Here is a 25,381-nt window from a genome sequence, read left to right as displayed (position 1 = left end):
CATGCAGGAGGGGATGGATTTCCATGGTAGTACTCAGGAAAGGGACGGTATGAGTAAGGGAGAGTAAGTGGTGATTATGATGCTGATCATCTCAGGACCAGAGAGAACAAATCTTATCCTCCTTTCCTTTAACTACCTCCCTTTCTATCTCGCTCACTCACTCTCTCTAGGAGTGAGTGATGAAGAGGACCAGAAGCCTGTGCGTCTACCTCTGAAGATTGCTGTGGAGCTGCAGCCACGTAGCAACCACTCCTGGGCCCGTGTCCAGAGTCTGGCCCATAATCCTCGCCTCAGGTCAGTGTCAACCGACTAAAGACCATGTCTTTTCCAATGCCTTCGACACTGTTGACAATCACATTCTCATTCAAAGGTAGGCCTGGATCTGGCTTCTTGCAAGGGGTTTTAGCATTATGTCAGACAGGACACTGTTTTCGGATGGTGTTCAGTCTAGCTTCCTGGATATTCCAAAAGGTGTACCGCAGGGACCTGTTCTCTACACTATTTAAATAAATAAATATGTGTTAACTTGTAATATTGCCTCCCGGGTGGCGCAGTGGTTAAGGGCATTGTACTGCAGCGCCAGCTGTGCCACCAGACACTCTGGGTTCGTGCCCAGGTTCTGTCGTAACCGGCCGCGACCGGGAGGTCCGTGGGGCGACGCACAATTGGCCTAGCATTGTCCGGGTTTGGGAGGGTTTGGCCGGTAGGGATATCCTTGTCTCGTCGCACACCAGCGACTCCTGTGGCGGGCCGGGCTCAGTGCGCGCTAACCAAGGTTGCCAGGTGCACGGTGTTTCCTCTGACACATTGGTGCGGCTGGCTTCCGGGTTGGATGCGCGCTGTGTTATACTTACCCAATACATCGTTTGGTTTCAAGTTGTGTGTGTCTGTATTAGCATATGCCAACAGCTTCAGCTGAAATGCACCCAAAATGACTTCTGGTCCCGCACTCTTGCGCATCAAAACCTCAAAATTACATATTATATGTCGACTAAACTGGTCAAACTAAGTGCAGAATCGAGCTTTAGGATGTTTTAATCATGTAAAACAAAGATCAGCGCGAACAGACAAACCGACGTCAATTGGTGTTTCATGGAAAAAGAGACCGTCGCGCGCAATAGAGTGCATGTATTTTCGCGTGACCCGAATGTTTTAGCCCGCCAAAGGACGGGGGTGCGCGAGATTCTCACAAAAAACGCATCATTTGAAAGCAGACATCGCACTGAACACATAGAAACTGTTCCTGGATCCGTAGCTGGTTGGGAAGGGTGGGGGCGATGACGTCAAAGTTGTCCCAACTTTTCTGTTGCCAAGAGGGGAGGGTGTTTGGAAGAAAGGCTGCCCTGGGAGTTCTGCTTTACATACAGACATAATTTAAACGGTTTTAGAAACTTTAGAGTGTTTTCTATTCAATAATTATTATTATATGCATATATTAGCAATTTTGGGAAAAAATATTTTCAGTTTACTATGGGCACGCACTTCCTCCAAAGGGGGCAGTATTCAGCCCTAGGCTTAACTGGTTTTAAGAAGCAGTGCGGCTTGGTTGGGTTGTGTATCGGAGGATTCATGACTTTCAACCTTCGTCTCTCCCGGGCCCGTACGGAAGTTGTAGCGATGAAACAAGATAGTAGCTACTAAACAATTGGATACCATGAAATTGGGGAGAAAAAGGGGTAAAATTCACACCAATTTTTGGGGGAAAACTTGTAATATTAATCTGTATGCAGACAATACTGTTATGCATTCCATTGCCCCAACTGTAGATGAGGTGTTGCGCTGCAATCTGACTTTGTTGCCTTTACAACAAGCACTGGTTGGTTTAAAACCTCTATGTAATGTGGGCAAGGCTAAATGCATGTTCTTGAATTCTCGCAAAAATCTTTCAGATGGACTATATATTTATTCATTGAGTGTTTGTCCCATAGATCGGATTCCCGCCAATAAATGTCTGGGCATTTGGATTCAAGTAAAAGTTTCTTGGTCACAAACGCATGGTTAGCAGATGTTAATGTGAGTGTAGCGAAATGCTTGTGCTTTTAGTTTCGGCAGTGCAGTAATATCTAACAATTTCCCAAGAACTACCTAATACACACATATCTAAAGGGGTGAATGAGAATATGTACATATAAATACAGTGGGGAGAACAAATATTTGATACACTGCCGATTTTTGCAGGTTTTCCTACTTACAAAGCATGTAGAGGTCTAATTTTTATCATAGGTACACTTCAACTGTGAGAGATGGAAAAGTCCAGAAAATCACATGATTTTTAAGTAATTTATTTGTATTTTATCCACACACTCAATCAAACAGACTCCAACCTCTCCACAATGATGTGGGGCATCAATGATCATGAGGAATGTGAGGGATCAGCCCAGAACTACACGGCAGGACCTGGTCAATGACCTGAAGAGAGCTGGGACCACAGTCTCAAAGAAAACCATTAGTAACACACTACGCCGTCATGGATTAAAATCCTGCAGCGCAAGCAAAGTCCCCCTGCTCAAGCCAGCGCATGTCCAGGCCCGTCTGAAGTTTGTCAATGACCATCTGGATGATCCAGAGGAGGAATGGGAGAAGGTCATGTGGTCTGATGAGACAAAAATAGAGCTTTTTGGTCTAAACTCCACTCGCCGTGTTTGGAAGAAGAAGGATGAGTACAACTCAAAGAACACCATCCCAACTGTGAAGCATGGAGGTGAAAACATCATTCGTTGGGGATGCTTTTCTGCAAAGGGGACAGGACGACTGCACCGAATTGAGCGGAGGATGGATGGGGCCATGTATCGCGAGATCTTGGCCAACAACCTCCTTCCCTCAGTAAGAGCATTGAAGATGGGTTGTGGCTGGGTCTACCAGCATGACAACGACCCGAAACACACAGCCAGGGCAACTAAGGAGTGGCGCCGTAAGAAGCATCTCAAGGTCCTGGAGTGGCCTATTATTATTTTCAGGGTGAAAGGGGAGGGGGGCATTACGGCGACACAAAGGGGATGCAGCCGGGAATGTTCTACTACACAAGACAAGACTTACCTTACTTCGTTGTTGAAGTAGATAACATGCGTTACCAAACCCGTTCACAGGGTTGGTTAACTGTTGAAGTTCTCTGGGTCTCCATCTAATTAAGTAAATCTGCTTTTAGTTTGAATGCACCTCACTGCTGGAACAATTTACAATTACAACATTACAATTGGATGTTCTGGTGCGCTCAGGCAATTTAAAATGTTGATTTGAGGACCTTGTAGCTGAGGAATGTAACTTGGGTTGTGGCGGTCTCGAAATTTTATCAGCTGGTTATTGTCACGCAAATAACTGCAGATCTCATGGTAATTGACCGATAATTAACAAACCCATTTTAGCATCTGCTGGCTTCCACACACAGCCTACAAGCCACTGATGCAGACATTTGGAACATCCCACATTTTTAAAAGTATAATAAATCTATTTAATATAGCCTACACATCACAAATCAATTGTTTAATTTAGATGGGTCTAAAGAAACATCTGAAGAAAATGTAGTCCTATTTCAGAAGAACAGAATAACACTGAGTAGAATATTCTGCGTTGTCCTTATGTTAGGCTCTGGTCTGACTATGCCATATATGGCTGTGGGCTACATTAGTTTATTTAGCTGACAAGATTTGCTTTGAAATCATGGCATTATTTTATAGTAATGAAGAGTCAATTTAACAGCTGAATAAAATAAAGGATATTTTCTCAATGATATGAGGGAGTGTGTATATGCAGCTATTGTGTTGAGCTGTTAACAAAACCTATTTTTATATGCTTAATTTAGAGTTATTTCTGGAACTTTAATTGTGATGAACATTGGGCTATATGTTTAGATTTTTAATACATTCTAAGGCTGCATTATGCAACTCTAATGATTTGAGAAAAAATACCATGGAAGGCATGAGCTCTGCTTTGTTTGTTTTTTTGCGCAGGCTGCACACTCCAACAGTCTCTCATTCACAATTTGACAAGGACTTGATAATATTCTCACCAGGCCTCGACATTCCCGGCTGCATCCCCTTTGTGTCGCCGTAATGCCCCCCCCCTTTTCACCCTGAAAATAATAATAATAATTTCCTTCTCCTGGCTGCGTGCTCCGAAGCACCTAATTCTTAGTAGCCAAAGAACATCACGTGATCGTGTCCACATTTACTTTTCGTCAGCAAACAAGATGAGTAGGCCTAACGAACAGCAAAAGCACTAGCCTATGTCAATCTACTAACCCCCATAGTACAAAAGTTGACCTATTCTGTGCATTTTAAATAAATATTTCAAACATTGCCTGGGATAGTTGTGGGATGCGATAGATCCCAAACTAATACAACCACGTGCTGTTTCTTGCCTTACTGCACACAAGCTGGGCATCATTCACAAGTTATAGGCTAATATTGTCACCCATCAGACTATTCTTAATTTAATATTGTCTTTACATATATACTAAATCATGTGTCAATTTCGATTTAAAATGGACTATTATGCACCTGTCTCAACAGGGGCAGGTTGAAAAAATACATGTAATCTATGCACTTAAATAGTGAATGGAGGACGCTTTTTCATGCCAGCAAGGTATGCTATACTCCTGTTGTGCAGAGAAGCAATATGCTTAATATTAAGAAAATGTATAAATAAATAGAGTAGGCCTAGCCTATTGAAAGTAGCCTCTATTAAAAATAGGATATCAAAACTCTCATGCAATTGCATAGCCTATAGAAATATTGCTTAATGAGCGTGGTCTCATGAAGTGTTTTTAAATGTTCTATTATATTTTGCAATGTCAGAGTGATTAGAGGGACAATAGAGTGCTGAATACCAGGCAGTTAGCAAGTTTTGTAGGTTACTAATGCTGCTTCAGAGCTTGGAGAAGCCTAATTACTGTGACTAAACGGTCAAGTGGAATTTGACTGCGGTCGTGACTTGTGACCGCCGGTGTGGAGGTAATACGGTCACCGTAACAGCGCTAATTGTAACTGTTCTTCCCAAATTGTGTTGTATTTTTCATTGTATTGATTGCTGTATTACTGTGATCAGGGCACCCTGAGAATATGACCCTGGTCTCAATGGGTTTTCCTTGAATAAATAATAGATGACATTTTTTTTATTTTTATAATAGAACATTAGGTGTGTTTGAATGTAAGATGGGCTTTGCAATCTTTATGCTTCTAGGACACACAACCCTGACTGTTTGTATCCCCATACATAGTGGCCATTACATGAAGTTTGTCATTATCATATTTTGGTTTAAAGATGGGTTTTGCTAGGTTGTATCCTGTTGAACATGCCCCTGTCAGTGTTGGAGCTCTGTTATCGACAAGAGCTGTCTTTGCTGAGAAATGTAAATATTTTCTTACATTGTCCATTCTTCTGTGGGGTGATGCAGGATGGTGGTGGAGCTGCATAGGAAGGTGTCCAGCCTGATCGAGTTCCTGAAACAGAAGTGGGATGTCCAGGATCAGCTCATCGTATCCTTCCACATCATAGCAGTCATATCATGCCCATCTTATAGCACTTAGACCACAACCTAACTGGTACATTATCTTGTCGAGTATAGAATCGCATGAAATTAGCACCAGACAACCAGCTGGTAAAAAGTCTCAATTGAGCTGATCCATAGTACTTCAAGGGATCATTGAATATATTTAGCCTAGTTGATGCTCAGTTCTTGTTTTTGTTTATTTTACTTTGAATCTACTGCTTCTCTGCTGACCCTCCCTTGACCATACTGTGTTCAGCTGAAGAGCCTGCAGGAGCGCGAGGCGTTAGAGGGAACCCAACAGCACAGTGGTGGCGGTAGCGGCAGCCCTGCTCTCCCCTGCAGCGCAGATGAGGACCTGTTCCTGTACCCAGCTGAGACCAGCACCCTGACTGCCCTGCCCAGCGTAGCCCGTGTGGTCCACTCAAAGGCCTCCTGCACCGTCCACTGGCAGGAGAGCGGCAAGCCCCGCTCCGGCCCCAAGGAGCTGATCCCCACTGCCCAGATTCTGGGCATCCAAGGGGCCCCGCTCCTCCTCCTCCCCCGGGGGGGTGTGGCCAAACCGGGGCGGGGCGGTGGTGGTGGGGATGCTCGACGGGTAGGGGGCGAGACCCCTGTATCCACTCCTGAAGGAGGAACGTCGGGAGGAGGAGCAGGACCAGAGCACAAGAATCTGAACCAGATAACATCTCCTCCTGTATATCCTCTTCCTTCATCTTTGCTGCTGTTGTCTCTGGCTCAGAAACAGGAGGGTAGTGCAGCCGTGGGGCAGGTGGAAGGGGAGAAAGGGCTGGGGGGAGGACCAGGGGTAGGGAAGGCCTTGGGGGCCAAGGAAGGAGATGGGGACTCTAATTCTCAGGGCCAGGGGGGAGGTTCTTGCTCTGCTACTGAGCCATGTAGGCATGACGAGCGGACCCCAGGGGTTAATGACAGTGCCTCTCCAGAGAGGAACTCCCTCCCCCTGTTGGACCCCCTGGTTCCCACCACACCTCCACACACAATGGTACCTGCTGACCAGGGGCAGGGGTGGACAGCAGCCCCAGGAAAAGAGGAGTGTGATGGAGGCAGCACCCCAACCCCGGTGTCAGGCGGTCGGTCGGCCCAGCAGATATGTGATGAGGGCTGGTGCTCGCGGGGGTCAGACAGCAACGTGACTCTGGCAGAGCTGTACCTGATGCTGGGGAAACCTGGGAAACTGCAGCTGGTGTACGAGTGGCAGCCAGCTGCTGTTGCAGCCCCGGAGCTGGGGGAGGAAGGGCTACAGGGACCAGGGCAGACATACCCACAGCTACAGTCACCACGCCCTCTGCCCCCACTCTCCACCCACCGCGTCCTGCACTGTTTGCTCCGGCTGGTGTCATCAGAGGTCAACCCCAAACCTGTGAGTCAACACCGCCTAGTGGGGCAAATTCTTCATAGCCACTGGACACATAGCCACTCAAATTCTCTACACTTCGCCCGACGTGGTCACTCCTGCACTCTCCCTCATGGATTTAAAAGTAATTGACTGATGTGAGGATTATGGTGGTAACTCCCTCTAGCCATGCTTACACCAAACATTTTAACCTCTTGATTCTAGCCATCCGGGATCGTGAATACAGCCTCAAGCTCATTACCATAACGCAAAGTTAACTATTCATGAAAATCGCAAATGAAATGAAATTAATATGCTAGCTCTCAAGCTTAGCCTTTTGTTAACAACACTGTCATCTCAGATTTTCTAAATATGCTTCTCAACCATAGCAAAACAAGCATTTGTGTAACAGATAGCGTAGCTAGCGTAGCATTTAGCGTTAGCATCAGCAGGCAACATTTTCACAAAAAACAGAAAAGCATTCAAATAAATAATTTACCAAATAAGGAGACAATGGAAAACAGAGCCTCAAATTCTGCTCATTTCCTGTTTGAAGTTTCATCTTGGTTTCGCCTGTAAGCATGAGTTCTGTGGCACTCACAGATAATATCTTTGCAGTTTTGGAAACATCAGTGTTTTCTTTCCAAAGCTGTCAATTATATGCATAGTCGAGCATCTTTTCGTGACAAAATATTGCGCTTAAAACAGGCACGTTTTTTTATCCATAAATTAAAAGAGCGCCCCCTATATCCAAGAAGTTAAATGCATGAAGGGGAGGGAACGAGTGCACACTTCTTGAAGGGTAGTGAATTGGGATGAAGACACTGTTGGAGACTTTGTAAACAGATTATGCAATGTATAGCCTTAAGTCATTTTTTATTTGAATGTTCTCTCCCATCTTCTTTCCTCTCCTCCAGGCTCCAGAGCTGTGCTCCACAGCCACGTCTCCGGTAAAGCCATCCCAGGAGGAACAGTTCCTCACCCCCCCAGGCAAGGCCCCGGCTGTGGGGGTACGTAGCCCCAACTGTGGACGACCCCTGGGGGTCAGAGCGGCAAAGCTGATGTTACCAAACACTGGATTGTCCGGTAGCTTACCAAACTCCTCTCACAAGAAAATGCACATAAACACACAACCTACACTTATCAAAACTTCTCCAGTAACTCAAGTTTTAGGTCAGAGGACCAATTCTTGAAGTAGTGTTTTGTCTTTTACCTGTATCTTTGTAAGACATCTCATGTATACCAATACTAATTAACTGTAACCTTGGCTTTGAATCCCTCCTCAGGTCGTAACCTCCCGCGGCCTCTACTGGTGTCCGGGGGGGACTCAGATGGTGGGGTGTTTGCCGTTCCAACCACCCTGCCCCCCAACAGCTCCCGACACTCCCGCATGTTCTCTCCCAACAAGGAGGCCGAGCTCGCCTTCCGACAACAGCTCAACTCCATCAGTGTAAGGACATTTTGCGTACTTTCTCCATATGGTCTTTCTCAGAAGAATAAGCTAGCTGGACTCTTCATCCCTTAGAATTTTATTTTCCCTCCTCACCTCTTATCAGTGATTTCCAATATACAGTGCATTCGGATTCAGACCCCTAGATTATTTACCACATTTTGTTACGTTACAGCCTTATCCTAACATTTATTTAATGATTTCTTTTCTTTTTCCTCAATCGACACACAATACACCATAATGACAAAGCAAAAAGAAGCTTTTGGAAAATTTTGCGAGTGTATTAAAAATAAAAACAGAAATTCCTTATTCCTTACAGACCCTTTGCTGTGAGATGTGAAATTGAGCTCAGGTGCATCCTTTTTCCATTGATTGTCCTTGATGTTTCTACAACTTGATTGGAGTGGACTGTGGTAAATTCAATTGATTGGCAATGATTTGGAAAGGCACACACCTGTCTATATAAGGTCCCACATTGGACAGTGCATGTCAGAGCAAAAACCAAGCGATGAGGTGAAATAATTATCCGTAGAGCTCTGAGACAGGATTGTGTAGAGGCACAGATCTGGGGAAGGGTACCAAAAAATGTCTGCAGCATTGAAGGTCCCCAAGAACACAGTGGCATTCATAATTATTAAATGGAAGAAGTTTGGAACCACCTAGACTCTTCCTAGAGCTGGCCGCCCAGCCAAACTGAGCAATCGTTAAAGGGCCTTGGTCAGGGAGGTGCCCAAGAACCCGATGGTCTTACTAACAGCGCCAGAGATCCTCTGTGGAGCTGTTTATCCTTCTGGAAGCTTTTCTCATCTCTGCAGTACTCCACCAATCAGGCCTTTTATAGTAGTGGCCAGACGGAAGCCACTCCTCAGTAAAAGGCACATGACAGCCAGCTTGGACTTTGCCAAAAGGCAGCTGAAGACTCTCAGTCCATGACAAACAAGATTCTCTGGTCAGATGAAACCAAGATTGAACTCTTTGGCCTAAATTCCAAGCGTCACGTCTGGAGGAAACCTGGCACCATCCCTACGGTGAAGCATGGTGGTGGCAGCACCATGCTTTGGGATGTTTTTCAGCAGCAGGGACTGGTGAACTAGTCAGGATCGAGGCACAGATGAACGGAGCATAGTACAGAGATCCTTGATGAAAACCTGCTCCAGAGCGCTCAGGACCTCCGACTGAGGCGAAGGTTTACTTTCCAACAGGACAATGACCCTAAGCACACAGCCAAGACAACGTACGAGTGGCTTCGGGATAAGTCTCAATGTCCTTGAGTGGCCCTACCAGGGCCCGGACTTGAACCCGATCGAGCTTCTCTGGAGAGACCTGAAAATACCTATGCAGCAAAGCTCCCCATCCAACCTGATAGAGCTTGAAAGCATCTGCAGAGAAGAATGGGAGAAACCCCCCCAATACAGGTGTGCCAAGCTTGTACCCAAGAAGACTCGAGACTAATCGCTGCCAAAGGTACTGAAAGTACTGAATAAACGGTCTGAATACTTATGTTAATGTGATATTTCAGAATATTTATTTATAATCTTTTTTTTTTGCGTTGTCATTATAGGATATTGTGTGTAGATAGATGAAAAACTTTCATCCATTTTTAGAATAAGGCTGTAACGTAAAATGCACTGTAATTATAGAATGCTTGTGGACTTATATTAAGAAGCAATGGAATGGAAACAACATTTGTTGCATGTGCTGCATTAACCATGCAGACTAAACGCAAGTGTCTCGTGGTCAAGCAAAAACAAATGCGCTCCTTAAGTGACGGGACAGGGCTAGGTCTGTTTGGAAAGCAGCATGGAGAGAGGCGAAGAGAGCGGAGAGGGATGACTAAAGTAGAGGTGTAAACTATTAAAAATGGATGTTACACACGGCATATCACATTTAACAAACTAAACATTCAAATACAGTTATAGAAGGTAAAGTAAAAACCCAAACTGGTTTGTGCATCAATTCCGGAATATAGTAAAATTACCGCCCAGCCCAAGGAGAGACATCTGATTTTCTCATTGAATCGGTTTTGAGAAGGAGGGAGGACGCATGGAGTCTGCAACTGAGATAATCCCACTGTTCATCCAATATCACGTGTGACAGCTGTGAGCAGCCAGCCGAATCCCCAAACCAGCCATTAGCCTACTCGGCTGTTTCTCTCTATCCGGTTCTTTCAGTTTTCAAATGTTATTTACTGTGATGGTGAGCTATGGTTTGCAAACAGTGATGGGGTTTCTGTTGCATTTGTTTAATTATTGGAGCAGCTAAGTGGATACTTAGTCAGGTCCATAAGTATTTGGAAAGTGACACAATTTACATCATTTTGGCTCTGTACACCACCACAATGGATTTGAAAGGAAACCATCAAGATGTGCTTTAAAACTTTTTGTGGCTGCAATCCCATTAACGGGAGCAATATGACAACAGACAATATCAAAAATCTCATAATTAAAATTCCTCAAATATACATGTTTCTCATACCATTTTAAAGCTATTTTCGTTCTTAATCCCACCACAGTGTCCGATTTCAAATATGCTTTACAGCAAAAGCACCACAAACGATTGTTAGGTCACCACATAGCCACAGAAAAACAGTAATTTTGTTTTTCAACCAAAGAGAGGAGTTTAAAAAAGCACAAATACAGATAAAATTAATCGCTAACCTTTGATGTTCTTCATCAGATGGCACTAATAGGACTTAATTTTACACAATACATGTATGTTTGTTTGATAAAGTTCATATTTATCAAAATATGAGTTTACATTGGTGCGTTACATTCACTAGTTCCAAAAACATCCAGTGATTTTTGCATAGCCCCATCATTCAACAGAAATACTCGTCATAAATGTAGATGATAATACAAGTTATACACATGGAATTATAGATATACCTCTCCTTAATGCAACCGCTGTGTCTGATTTCAAAAACTTTACGGAAAAAGAAACCCATGCAATAATCTGAGGCGGTGCTCGGAAGTAAAAAATCACAATAGCCGCAACGATGGCGTCAACATAAACAAGAAAATATTCCCTTACCTTTTTGATCTACATCAGAAAGCACTCCAGGAATCCCAGGTCCACAATAAATGTTTTGTTCGAAAATGTACGTTATTTATGTCCAAATACCTTCTTTTGTTAGCGCGTTTGGTATACATATCCAAATGCTCACTCTGGTTAGCGTTACATCTCAGACAAAAACTTCAAAAAGTTATATTACAGGTCGAAGAAACATTTCAAACTAAGTACAGAATCAATCATTAGGATGTTTTTAACATATAGCTTCAATAAAGTTCCAACTAGAGTATTCCTTCTTGTCTTCATGAGTAATGGAACGCAAGTGGGTACCATGAGGAATAAGCGTGATCAGAAAATGGCTACTTGATGGACACCTGATACATTCTGCTCTCATTCACTCCCACAACACCATAGAAGTCTCATTAAAATGTATATTATTGGTTGACATCTAGTGGAACCCCTAGGCAGTGCAACATCATTAATATCTCAAGGTGATTTCATTGGGGACTCTGGTCAATACATACAAAGCTCAGATTTCTCACTTCCTGTGAGGATTCAGGATTTTGCCTGCCATATGAGTTCTGTTATACTCAGACATCATTCAAACAGTTTTAGAAACTTCAGTGTCTTCTATCCAATACTAATAATAAAATGCATATATTAGAAACTGAGACTGAGGAGCAGGCCGTTTACTTTGCACAACTTATTAATCCAAGCTACTCAATACTGCCCCCCCCCCCCCCCCCCAGCCATAAGAAGTTAAGTGCAGACTTTCATCTTTAATTTAAGGGTTTTGTCAATTATTGTATGGACCGTGTAGGAATTACAACCATTTTCATACATAGCCCCCCAATTTTAGAGGTTCAAAAGTAATGGGACAAACTAAAAATCATAAATTAAATTGTGAGTTTTAATACCTGGTTGAAAATCCTTTGCAGTCAATGATTGCCTGATTTCTGGAACCCTTAGACGTCACCAGATGGCGGGTTTCTTCCCAGGTGATGCTCTGCCAGGCCTTTATTGCAGCGGTCTTCAGTTCCTGCTTGTTCTTGGGGCATTTTGCCTTCAAGTTTAATCCATGCTCAATTGGATTCAGGTCAGGTGGTTGACTTGGCCATTGCAGAACATTCCATTTCTTTGCCTTAGTATCGGTTTGCATTTGGCTGAATCTGAGCTGATAATGTAGCCTTAAACACTTCAGAGTACATAGTGCTGCTTTTGTCAGCAGTCATATAAATAAATACAAGGGAACTAGTTCCACTGGCAGCCAGACATGCCCATGCCATAACACTACCTCCACCATGCTTCATAGATGAGGTGGAATGCTTTGGATCATGAGCCGTTCCTTCGTTCCATCATTCTGGTTCAAGTTGATCTTTGTCTCATCTGTCCATAGGATGTTGTTCCAGAACTGTACAGGCTTTTTTAGATGTTTTTTGGTTAACTCTATTCTGGTCTTCCTGGTTTTGAGGCTTACCAATGGTTTACATCTTGTGGTAAACCCTCTGTATGTACTCTGGTGAAGTCTGGATTTTTGACACTGATACGCCTACCTCCTAGAGGGTGTTCTTGTTCTGGCCAACTGTTGTGAAGGGGGTTTTCTTCACCAGGGAAATACCTTTTCTGTAATCCACCACAGTTGTTTTCCTTGGTCTTCCTGAGTTCACCAGTGCCTTTCTTTTTAAGAATGTACCAAATAGTTGATTTTGCCACACCTGTTGTTTTTTTTTTTCTCTGATGGGTTTCAGATTTTTCAGCCTAATGATGGCTTGCTTCACTGGCAGTAACCGCTCTTTGGACTTCATATTGAGGGTTAACGGCAACAGATTCTAAATGCAAATGCATTTTATCTGCTTTACTTGTAAATTAACTAGTGAGGGAATAACACACACCTGGCCGTGGAACAGCTGAGCATCCAATTGTCCAATTACTTTTGGTACCTTTTTTAAAAGGGGGAGTACCACGTAAAAAAAAATATATATTTTTTTTTTAAGTGCTGTAATTCATACACTGTTCACCCGATTTGGATGTAAATACCCTCAAATTAAAACAGTGTGCACATTCAGCTCATATTCATTATTTAATTTCAACTCCAATATGCTGTGGTAGACAGGTACAATACAGGTCAATAAATAAATGGTAGACAGGTACTTAGTCAGGTCAATAAATATTTGGACATTGACCATCCTTTTTTATTTTGCCTGTAAGTTTTGCCTCTGAGTGCCACTGCCGTAGAGGAAACTGAGTACAGTGACAGTCACACTTGTCTTTACAACAGCTAAAAAAGTTTCTAGCCCAAACCCCTTTCTATCATGAATTGGTGCACCTTACATAGTTTATAAAATTATGTTGCGGGCCGTTTTAAACTAAACTCAGCGAAAAAAGAAACATCCTCTCACTGTCAACTGTTTATTTTCAGCAAACTTAACACGTGTAAATAGCTGTATGAACATAAGATTCAACAACTGAGACATAAACTGAACAAGTTCCACAGACATGTGACTAACATGGTATAGTGTGTCCCTGAACAAAGGGGGGGGGTCAAAATCAAAAGTAACAGTCAGTATCTGGTGTGGCCACCAGCTGCACTAAGTACTGCAGTGCATCTCCTCCTCGTGGACTGCACCATATTTGCCAGTTCTTGCTGTGAGCTGTTACCTCACTCTTCCACCAAGGCACCTGCCAGTTCCCGGACATTTCTGGGGGGAATGGCCCTAGCTGTCACCCTCTGATCCAACAGGTCTCAGACGTGCTCAATGGGATTGAGATCCGGGATCTTCGCTGGCCATGGCAGGACACTGACATTCCTGTCTTGCAGGAAATCAGGTACAGAACGAGCAGTATGGCTGGTGAACATTGTCATGCTGGAGGGTCATGTTAGGATGAGCCTGCAGGAAGGGTACCACATGAGGGAGGAGGATGTCTTCCCTGTAACGCACAGCGTTGAGATTGCCTGCAATGACAAGCTCAGTCCGATGATGCTGCGACACACCGCCCCAGACCATGACGGACCCTCCACCTCCAAATCGATCCCGCTCCAGAGTACAGGCCTCGGTGTAACGCTCATTCCTTCGACGATAAAGGCGAATCCAACCATCACCCCTGGTGAGACCAAACTGCGACTCGTCAGTGAAGAGCACTTTTTGCCAGTCCTGTCTGGTCCAGCGACGGTGGGTTTGTGCCGATAGGCGACGTTGTTGCCGGTGATGTCTGGTGAGGACTTGCCTTACAACAGGCCTACAAGCCCTCAGTCCAGCCTCTCAGCCTATTTCGGACACTCTGAGCACTGATGGTGGGAGTGCGCGTTCCTGGTGTAACTCGGGCAGTTGTTGCCATCCTGTACCTGTCCCGCAGGTGTGATGTTCAGATGTACTGATCCTGTGCAGGTGTTATACACGTGGTCTGCCACTGCGAGAACGATCAGCTGTCTGTCCTGTAGCGCTGTCTTAGGCGTCTCACAGTACGGAGATTGCAATTTATTGCCCTAGCCACATCTGCAGTCCTCATGCCTCCTTGCAGCATGCCTAAAGGACGTTCATGCAGAAAGCAGGGACCATGGGCATCTTTCTTTTGGTGTTTTTCAGAGTCAGTAGAAAGGCCTCTTTTAGTGTCCTACGTTTTCATAACTGTGACCTTAATTGCCTACCGTCTGTAAGCTGTTAGTCTTAACGACCGTTCCACAGGTGCATGTTCATTCATTGTTTATGGTTCATTGAACAAGCATGGGGAAACAGTGTTTAAACCCTTTACAATGGAGATCTGAAGTTATTTGGATTTTTACTAATTATCTTTGAAAGACAGGGTCCTGAAAAAGGGATGGATCTTTTTTTGCTGAGTTTACTTGTGGTTTGATAACAAATGACCTTGTTTAGTAATGTTCCCTGGCTAGTTAAATAACTGGAAGAGCAATAGTAAAGAGCGTACCTGTGTTACATACATATATATACATATATAGTGGCTCTGCACACATTTGGATGGTGCAGGAAAAATGGAAAAGGGATAGATAAACTACTCAAAGAGATGCTTCAAAGGTAGGATATGCCTAATCAATGTCATTCTGAATCAAAAATATATTTTAATGGTGTTCCTTAAATTCTGTTAGCCTACACTCTCCCTAACACTTTCGGGAGCTATGTGTGTAAAGTTGTCTGAACAGTAGGCTAAAGATGATTTCATATAGGCCTAATCTGATTGTAAACCTAACCCTTACAGCCACAATGTAAATGCATATCATTATACATTGGTATTCCTTCAACATTCCTCAAGTCTTGCCCAATCACAGGTAGTTCTTTTGGATATGAGCAAATCAGATATTTTCTGCAGTAGCCTTTTCTATTATTCAGACGTTTAATCCAATGGGTTGTGTTGAGTAGAGGTGTGAATATCGGGGACAGGTTTTTGTGCAGCACTCTTTGCAGAACGTATAGAAAATGTGAACAGGGTGCCTGGCAAACCTTGTGGTATCACGATTCTACTCGGTATCATGATACTTGGCCTGGTATTATGTCTTGAGTAAAAGTTGGTGTTGTGACAACCTCATTCTAAAAAAAGGGCACATTTTCTCCCAGTTCGCATCTTTTTCTTCACCTTTTTGGGCCCTCACCAGTTTGCATCTCTGCCTCTTACAGAAGCAGTCAGACATTTTCCTGCCGAAACAAAGGAAAAACAGGAGCCGGCCACTTCGAAAGCCACTCGTGGTCCAGGTAAGTTTCATCTTCGTCCGTTGTTTGGTGTACATCTTGATCTGAACAGATTGTTTTAATGTGAAATTGTTGTTTGTTCCTCCTCAGAGAACCCTGCTCCCCCGCACCACTGGAGACACTCCTCAACACGTCTGCTCCTTCTCCATCCTCTCTAACTCATCTGCCACTGGTATGTCACCTGTCAACTAACCCATACACCTAGTTAAATTATCTAACTTATCTAATTACACAAAGGAAGTAGGTATGTTTGAAGTATCATAACAACATATTTGTTTGTAATTATACTGCAGGAATAAAAAGCACTGGAGAGCAGTAATATTCTGTGTTCAGGCCCAAAAATGTTTTATCCAAATATCTGAACAGGGCTAGAAATACTCAACCACTCACCTCCATAGTTTGGACTTGACTGACTTTTTTTTTTTTTTCTTTTTACCCTCTCTCCCTCAGGAACAGGCTCTTTCCGGCCAATCCAGCCCCGTCTCTCTCCCTCCACCCATCCCCTCCTCCCCAGAACTCCGCCCATCACCTCTGGCCCTAGGATGTCCAGTCAGCTCTCCAGTACGTACCTCTTCTCTCTACCTGTTCAGGGCCTGAAACGAACTTTTTGGTCCACCAGCCACTGTGGCAGGTAGATTTAAGAATCTACCAGCCACTCAGATTTTTTTTTGCCAGTCCTACAAAAATTGTACACCAAAAATAATAAAAACAGATGAGCATATTTTGATGTTTCTAAAACATATGTATTACTAGTAAGAAGTAATGTGGTATATTGTTTTATGTTTCATTGTTTGTTACCGGAGTCTTTTAACCAAAATATCAGATGAGACAGAAAATGTCACCTGGCCCTTTAAGAGGTGGAGGTTACCATGGTAATGTGACTCCATGTTTGACTGAGATTAAGAGTTATTTTCAGACTGATACAAATATTGGTGATCAATACATATTTCTAGGCAATGCCGTGAACTATATCCTAATCATATTTAGGAAGTACATTCCTTGGAACGGTAACTGCTTCGCCGCCCATGCATAGGCTATAGAGAGTGTGATTTAATTGAGACCACACTCGCAACTGATCTCACACACATGGCTACTGACACTTTCTCTTGAGCTATGTTTTGCATATAGGCTATAGCGTACCTTTTTTTTTTAGGAGGACGATTTGCAAGCAGAGACACATGAGTTGCCAATATTTATTGAAAATGAATGCTTGCTCACTATGGTAGCTTGTGCGCGTGTTGCGCCTTTTTGTTTTCAATTATCACTTTTTTTTATTGCATCTCAATTTGTGAGTTGAGCACCCTCCACATTCCATTATCAATATTTATTTTGACACTAGTAAACTAATCATATTTTAAGTTGCTTGGAAAATATTTATTTAAGTTCCTTGGAAAATTAACTATTCCATTTCAATGAGACCACACATACTAGGCACACTTGATCTCGCACACCCAACTTGGAGAGGTAGGCTACTGAAGTTGAAGCAGCGCGTGAACAATGCGACAAAGATTAGCTTTTAATACAAATGGTAGGCTAACGCATACAAAGCAGAAAGATGACTGTTTCCAGATCCCAGTCTTCTCACTGCCTGTTCCCTAAAACAGCTTTGTAGTGAATTTTCATTAATAATACAAAAAAGGGACCTTGGAAAATGCGAACTGCAGCGCAATGATCTGTCGGTACCTGCAGCTCTCTACCACGTCGTCTTCTCTTTTATACCAGTTGAAACTCAAACATTGAAAAACAACTTAGCTTGTGAACGAAACAATGTAAATAGCCAAGAAACACAAAAACACTTGAGTAGACTTTAGACAAACTTTTATGCCTGTGCATAAAAGTGTAGTGTTGCTGCGCATTTGTGGATTTGTGTTTCTTTGACTTTGTGCAATTAATTTACCAGCTAAGAAACAAAACGGCAGAAATACTTTTGAAAACAGCTACTGCAGCATTTACACTATATATATATATATTACACAAAATGATGTGGATAACACTTAAAATTGGTGTATTTGGCTATTTCATCAATGCAATCTCCGTAGACAAACATTGGCAGTAGAATGGCCTTACTGAAGAGCTCAGTGACTTCCAACGTGGCACCATCATAGGATGCCACCTTTTCCAACTAGACAGTTCGTCAAATTTCTGCCCTACTAGAACCTCCCCGGCCAACTGTAAGTGCTGTTACTGTGAAGTGGGAATGTCTAATGGCAACAGCGGCTTAGCCGCAGAGTGGTAGGCCACACAAGCATACAGAACGGGACTGCCGGGTGCTGAAGCTCGTAGTGCTCGGGACTGCCGAGTGTGGTCCTCGGCTGCAACACTCAGCACCGAGTTCTAAACTGCCTCTGGAAGCAACATCCGCACAAGACCTGTTTGTCGGGAGCTTCATAAAATGAGGCTAAGATCCCCATGTGCAATGCCAAGCGTCGGCTGGAGTGGCGTAAAGCTTGCCGCCATTAAACTCTGGAGCAGTGGAAATGCATTCTCTGGAGTGATGAATCACACTTCTGGGTTTGGTGGATGCCAGGAGAACCCTACCTGCCCAAGGGTCTGGGGCTGTTTTTCATGGTTCTGGCTAGTCTCCTTTAGTTCCAGTGAAGGGAAACATTAACGCTACAGAATAAAATGACATTATAGACAATTCTGTGCTTCCAACTTTGTAGCAACAGTTTGGGGAAGGCCCTTTCCTTTTTCAGCATGACAATGCCCCGTGCACAAAGCGAGGTCCATAGAGAAATAGTTTGTATGGATCGGTGTGGAAGAACTTGACTGGCCTGCACAGAGCCCTGACCTTAACTCCATCGGGATGAATTGAAACGCAGACTGCGAGCCAGGCCTAATCCTCCAACATCAGTTCCCAACCTCGCTATTGCTCTTGTGGCTGAATGGAAGCAAGTCCCCGCAGCAATGTTCCAACATCTAGAGAAAAGCCTACCCAGAAGAGTGGAGGCTGTTATAGCAGCAACGGGGGCACCAACTCCATATTGATGCCCATGATTTTGGAATGATATGTTTGATGAACAGATGTCCACAAACCTTAGGTCATTTAGTGTATATTGCTATAAATATGATCATACTTGGTTATTTGTATTCACTAATGTGAGTGTCCACACCCCAATGTGGCTGGTGAAGTAGACCTCTTACTACCCACCAATGCCAAATCTACTCTCATTTGGCCGGTGGCGGGTGTTCGTTTTAGGCCCTGGTCATGTTTTTCTCTTTCATCTTTAAAAAAAAAAAATATATCTATTTTAAAGCCCACCTAGGCCAGGCCCACTGATGCTGGAAATTGGCGCAAGCTAAAACATGATGGTGCAATTCATCTGTAATTAGACTATTGACAATTTAATGTGTGTCTATATTTTTCCATCCAGGTGCCATTGACCTGGCAGCCAAGTCAGCAGGTATCATCCCAGGCAGCCCCTGTCGGGAGTTGGAGGCCCCCAGTCCAGACGGAAGGTCCCTCTCGACCTCTCACCCTGGAGTGGTGCATGCTAGTCCTGGTCCTCCCCAGACACAGCTCCTTCAGCAGGCCTCCTCTGAGGTGAGTGGAACACTGAAAGAAGAGAAAGAGAAATGATGATGAGAGATCTACCTGGATCGTGTTCAAGATGTTTTGAAAGAGGGAGGTGCCACAGGAACTTATCCAAAAAGAGCACAGATTTTCATATTTTCTATACATTAATTCTAACCCTGTATCATTCTTTCACTAACCCTCCACCAGGTTTCGCTGAAGAACGGCCTCCCCCCTCTGTCTCCAGGAGTGGCAGGTGACTCTCTCCTCTCCCCGCCCAGCGTGGCCTCTCTGCTGGACATCTCTCTCCCGGGACCCCTGGAGGAAGCCATGGCTCCTGGAGGGCCACAAACGCACATCAGTGACTCAATCATTGAGCTGGCCATCAACTCTGCACACTACGGTAAGTGAAGGGGGCGTTATAAAAATATGATTTTGTACTGTTTTTGTAGTGTAGCCTGTATCTGTTTACATCATGAGCTGTCTCTTTCGCTCGCTCTCAGGTGATGAGGCATCCCTCTCTCCTGCCAAGCTGAATGGTAGTGAGTGCTCTAAGCTCCTACCCTGTACCTCAGTCAGCCCCTCCAGAGGCTGGATCCCTTCCCCCAGCCATGACCCTCAGTGGTACCCCAACGACTCCACTGACTCTTCATTTGGCTGCCTGCTATGTAAGACACACACACACACACACAGTATATACGCACACGCAGCCACTAGCATCAGTATCTGGCAAAGATTTTCATTTGACCTGAATCTGATGAAGCCAATTGAAACAGGATTACTCTGAGCCCAGAAGCATAAGCTCAACTGAGATTTAGTTTTTATTGTGTCGTCTCAATTTCAAACAACTTTAACCCCCCCCCACACACACACACACACACACACAGCAAGCCTGGTGTCCCCTGATAAGGGTAGACGAAGCTCCCTGACCCCCTCCGGCCCCTCCAGTGGAACAGCCCTCTTCGGACCAAGATTTCTGGACTGCAACTCCCATGATTCCTTTCAGTCCCGCGGCCTGCCAGACGTAGCAGAGGTAAGACCACCCCAGTAGGAAGCATATTGCTACACCCCTCCCTTGCAAAATTTTCACCTTTTCGTTTCCTTAGTTTAAATCAAATCAAATTTTATTTGTCACATGCACCGAATACAACAGGTGTAGACTTTACCGTGAAATGCTTACTTACAAGCCCTTAACCAACAACGCAGTTTTATTTTTTTTTTATTTTACCCCTTTTTCTCCCCAATTTTGTGGTATCCAATTGTTTTTAGGAGCTACTCTCTTGTCTCATCGCTACAACTCCCGTACGGGCTCAGGAGAGACGAAGGTTGAAAGTCATGCGTCCTCCGATACACAACCCAACTAAGTCGCACTGCTTCTTAACACAGCGCCATCCAACCCAGAAGCCAGCTGCACCAATGTGTCGGAGGAAACACCGTGCACCTGGCAACCTTGGTTAGCGCGCACTGCGCCCGGCCCGCCACAGGAGTCGCTGGTGCGCGATGAGACAAGGATTTCCCTACCGGCCAAAACCTCCCTAACCCGGACGACGCTAGGCCAATTGTGCGTCACCCCACGGACCTCCCGGTCGTGGCCGGTTACGACAGAGCCTGGGCGCGAACCCAGAGTCTCTGGTGGCCTAATGTGCCCTTAAGCACTGCGCCACCCGGGAGGCCCCAACAATGCAGTTTTTAAGAAAAATACTTACTAAATAAACTAAAGTAAAAAAAATAAAAGGGCAACAATAAAAAATGAGGCTACATACAGGGGGTACCGGTTAGTCGAGGTAATATGTCCAGTACCAGTCAAACATTGACACACCTACTCATTCCAGGGTTTTTCTTTATTTTTACTATTTTCTACATTGTAGAATAATAGTCACATCAAAACTATGAAATAACACAAATGGAATCATTTCATAACCCCAAAAAAGTGTATTGTCTTCAAAGTAGCCACCCTTTGCCTTGATGACAGCTTTGCACACTCTTGGCATTCTCTCAACCAGCTTCACCCTGGAATGATTTTCCAACACTCTTGAAGGAGTTCCCACATATGCTGAGCACTTGTTGGCTGCTTTTCCTTCACTCTGCGGTCCAACTCATCCCAAACCATCTCAATTGGGTTGAGGTCAGTTGATTGTGGAGAACAGGTCATATAACGCAGCACTCCATCACTCTCCTTATTGGTCAAATAGCCCTTACACAACCTGGAGGTGTGTTGGGTCATTGTCCTGTTGAAAAACAAATGATAGTCCCACTAAGTGCAAACCAGATGGGATGGAGTATCGCTGCAGAATGCTGTGGTAGCCATGCTGGGTAAGTGCATTGAATTGTAAATAAATCAGTGTCACCAGCAAGGCAACATCACACCACTTCCTCCATGCTTCACGGTGGGAACCACACCTACTCTGCGTCTCAGAAAGACACGGCGGTTGGAAACAAATCTTAAATTTGGACTGATCAGACCAAAAGACAGATTTCCACCGGTCTAATGTCCATCATGCATCTTGGACCAAGCAAGTCGCTTCTTCTGTTGTCCTTCAGTAGTGGTTTCTTTGCAGCAATTTGGCCATGAAGGACTGATTCACACAGTCTCCTCTGAACAGTTGATGTTGAGATATCTGTTACTTGAACTCTGAAACATTTATTTGGGCTGCATTTTGAGGCTGGTAACTCTAATGAACTTATCCTCTGCACCAGAGGTAACTCTGGGTCTTCCTTTCTTGTTGAGGTCCTCATGAGAGCCAGTTTCATCATAGTGCTTGATGGTTTTCGTGTCTGCACTTGAAGAAGCTTCAAGGCTGTTTCATCGTTGTCGGTGATCAGGCCTACCACCGTTGTGTCGTAGGCAAACTTAATGATGGTGTTGGGGTCGTACTTGGCCACACAGTCATGTGTGAACAGAGAGTACAGGAGGGGACGGTTAGTCTGAGGGGCCCATGTGTTCAGCGTTGCAGATGTGTTGTTGCCTACCCTTACCACCTGGGGGTGGCCCGTCAGGAAGTCCAGGATCCAATTGCAGAGGGAGGTGTTTTGTCCCAGCGTCGTTAGCTTATTGATGAGCTTTGAGGGCACTATGTTGTTCAACACTATGGTGTTGAATGCTGAACAGAATTCTCAAATGGGTGTTCCTTTTGTCCAGGTGGGAAAGGGCAGTGTGGAGTGCAATTGAGATTTTGGGGCGGTATGCAAATTGGATTGGGTCTACGGTTTCTGGGCTGATGGATGGTGTTGTGAGCCATGGCCAGCCTTTCAAAGTGCTTCATGGCTACCAACGTGAGTGCTATGGGTCAGTAGTCATTTAGGCAGGTTACCTTGGTGTTTTAAAGCACAGGGACTATGGTGGTCTGCTTGAAACGTAGGTCTTAGACTCAGCCAGGGACAGGTTGAAAATGTCTGACACTTGCCAGTTGGTCAGCGCATGCTCGGAGTACACGTCCTGGTAATCCGTCTGGCCTGCGACCTTGTGAATTTTGACCTGTTTAAAGGTCTTGCTCACATCGGCTACGGCGAGCGTGATCACACAGTTGTCTGGAACAGCTGGTGCTCTCATGCATGCTTCAGTGTTGCTTGCCTGGAAGCGCGCATAGAAGTAATTTAGCTCCTCTGGTAGGCTTGTGTCACTTGGCAGCATATTTATAGTTTGAATACATTATGTTTTTTTTTTTTTAAAGCAACATCAAATTCATTATTTTGGGGCAAATGTGGCAAAAACAATATTCAAATGTTGGTCACCCCCTTGTCAATACTCTGGAAGCGTGTTCTTCAGTCATTCTGTGACAATCTAATATGTGGTTATCTTCATCCTTGCAGGTAGACACCCAGCTGGCCTGCATGATGAGTGAGAGCAGCGTGGATTATATCGCCCGCTTCAACGATTTGGCACAGGAGCTGGCTGTCACAGAGCCGCACCTCCTGCCACCTTGAGTTTGAATAGACTGAAGAAATGTCTGTCAGTTGCCCCTCCCACACCTTCAAAAGTGCAAGGACTAAGGGGGTGGAGAAACACTCCTTCCCCTATATAGTTTGTGAAAGAAAGTGCAATGGCCATGGCCTGAACAGAAGAAGCACTCAGATCTACCTTGGAACAGTCCAACTGGAACAGGTTTAAACTCGTTCTGATGGTTTCAACTGGTTCTGAAATGGTTACCTCTGGTTCTGAAGGTCTGGTCTGGTTTCAACGGCTTCTGAAGGAACGAGGACTAGTTTCAACTGGTTTGATGGCCTGTGGACCAGTTTCAACTGGTTCTTATGGGTTCTGACCAGCGTCAACTTGTTCTAACGGGTTCCAGCTGACTTGTTTGTTTGGACCATTCTGTCTGTTCTGCCTAGCGAGCAGGCCTTTTTTTATATATATGTTTTTTTAAACACTTTAGATTAATCCTGTTTACAGAACACAACCTCATGTAAAGTATAAAACAATGCCATATATGAACAAGAGACTGGGTCTCCATTTCTGTCCTTTTGTCTCCCTCTTCCCTCCCTTTTTCAACCCGAAGACATTGGGTTGAAAATGTAAATGTCAGACTAACTTTAAAATAACTACTGATGAACTGCTGGTAGCGTGTCCTTCTCCATCTTGTCTGTTCACGCGTACAAATTAAACTAACACATCACTTAATCATTTAATCTGTTTAAACTGAATAAGACATGAGTGGAACTGATGTGAATTTGTGTCCCAGGCCAAACATACGTGTCTGAGTGTCTGTGTCCTTCCCTCCATATCAATGCAAACAAGTTTGACAGTCCACTTGAACATCTCCAACTAACCCAGCTACATCTGTGTTAGTCTGTTTTCTTTCTTCTCAACCAATGCTTTGAATTGACCTGAAAGCTAATTTCAGTTTTCTGTAGCAAAACATTTTGTAACACCACATCAGGCTCCTATGATGCCTGGTTGGTTGTCAGTCAAGCTGCGTGTTTTAGAGCTCCCCAGCTGACGAAAGAACCAATCATATTATGTGGGGCTTTAGACACAGAAATATGGTCACGTTCCAGGATGACCTTGTTGGAGATGTTGCATTGTATCAACCAATGTTTGTGTGCCACATCGACTGCAGTCTGGCATCGGATTACTACGGTTGAGTAGTAATGCCTGACTAGATTGCAGCAAATGCCAGAAATGAAGAAGCGTGTTTCCAGGCTCAGGTCAGAAGGAGTATGCAATGTAGGGAATAGGTTGCCAATTCAGACACACCCAATGCCTAGATGTCAGCTAAGGATTTTGTTATGAGAAATCACATTGACGCAATGATCAAATACTAAATGTCAGATTTATATTGTTTAACACGCTAAAATAAATATTCAAGCTACAAATGTGGATTATGTCTAAAGAATTTTATATAGCGGTTGTCTTTAAATTGGGGCATGGAGTCCTTTCTCTTTAACTTTAATCTATAACAATTCCAGTATTCTCTACGCTTTTGTAACATAACACTTATTTGGTCACCCCCTTTGGACTATTTATTAACAGGTTGAGAAAAAAAGTGTTGGTTTTAAAAGGAGCTATATGTAATATTTTTGCATTGTAATTTCAGAAAAATACCTTAATATATCAGCAGTAATAGTGGAGTGTTTAACAATGTTTAATAAAAAATTGAGCCCACACACAATTGGTCGTCACTAGTTACTTTAGCCACAAAGTCGTAAGGCCTGCCTACTTGACCAATTTGGATAAAGTGAGTGTGATATGACTCGTATGCCGGCTTACGTTTCGCTGGCAATGACCAACCAGATGAGGGGGTGTGTGTATGCAGACCGGTTTGCAGGGGAGACATGAGGCATGCATTTCCTTTTTTTAATTAGCTATAATTAGCTTTTTATTAGCTATAATTAGCTTGCAAGCGTATCATGTTTTCCCTTACTCATAGTT

The 25,381-nt window shown here is 44.0% G+C and overlaps 1 protein-coding gene across 4 annotated transcripts in view; it reads left to right on the top strand.

Moving 5' to 3' along the window:
* LOC109897245 (protein cramped-like) overlaps positions 1–25,121 on the top strand; it is a 44,584-nt gene extending 19,463 nt beyond the window's left edge. For 3 of the 4 annotated variants that reach the window (XM_031833791.1, XM_020491784.2, XM_031833790.1), the window contains exons 8-20: positions 171–294; positions 5,393–5,474; positions 5,745–6,866; positions 7,757–7,925; positions 8,126–8,289; positions 15,927–16,001; positions 16,089–16,170; positions 16,449–16,559; positions 19,373–19,542; positions 19,723–19,915; positions 20,016–20,180; positions 20,400–20,545; positions 23,323–25,121. In XM_031833791.1, the coding sequence (XP_031689651.1) occupies positions 171–294; positions 5,393–5,474; positions 5,745–6,866; positions 7,757–7,925; positions 8,126–8,289; positions 15,927–16,001; positions 16,089–16,170; positions 16,449–16,559; positions 19,373–19,542; positions 19,723–19,915; positions 20,016–20,180; positions 20,400–20,545; positions 23,323–23,436 (2,717 nt within the window). In that variant the 3' untranslated portion in view covers positions 23,437–25,121. The remainder of the gene's footprint in view (positions 1–170; positions 295–5,392; positions 5,475–5,744; positions 6,867–7,756; positions 7,926–8,125; positions 8,290–15,926; positions 16,002–16,088; positions 16,171–16,448; positions 16,560–19,372; positions 19,543–19,722; positions 19,916–20,015; positions 20,181–20,399; positions 20,546–23,322) is intronic. The other variant, XR_004211252.1, reaches the window with a different exon arrangement.
* Positions 25,122–25,381: the final 260 nt, after the last annotated feature.

Source organism: Oncorhynchus kisutch, linkage group LG10 (genome assembly GCF_002021735.2).
Source record: "Oncorhynchus kisutch isolate 150728-3 linkage group LG10, Okis_V2, whole genome shotgun sequence".
NCBI lineage: Eukaryota > Metazoa > Chordata > Actinopteri > Salmoniformes > Salmonidae > Oncorhynchus > Oncorhynchus kisutch.
This window is presented reverse-complemented; position numbering and strand designations above follow the sequence as displayed.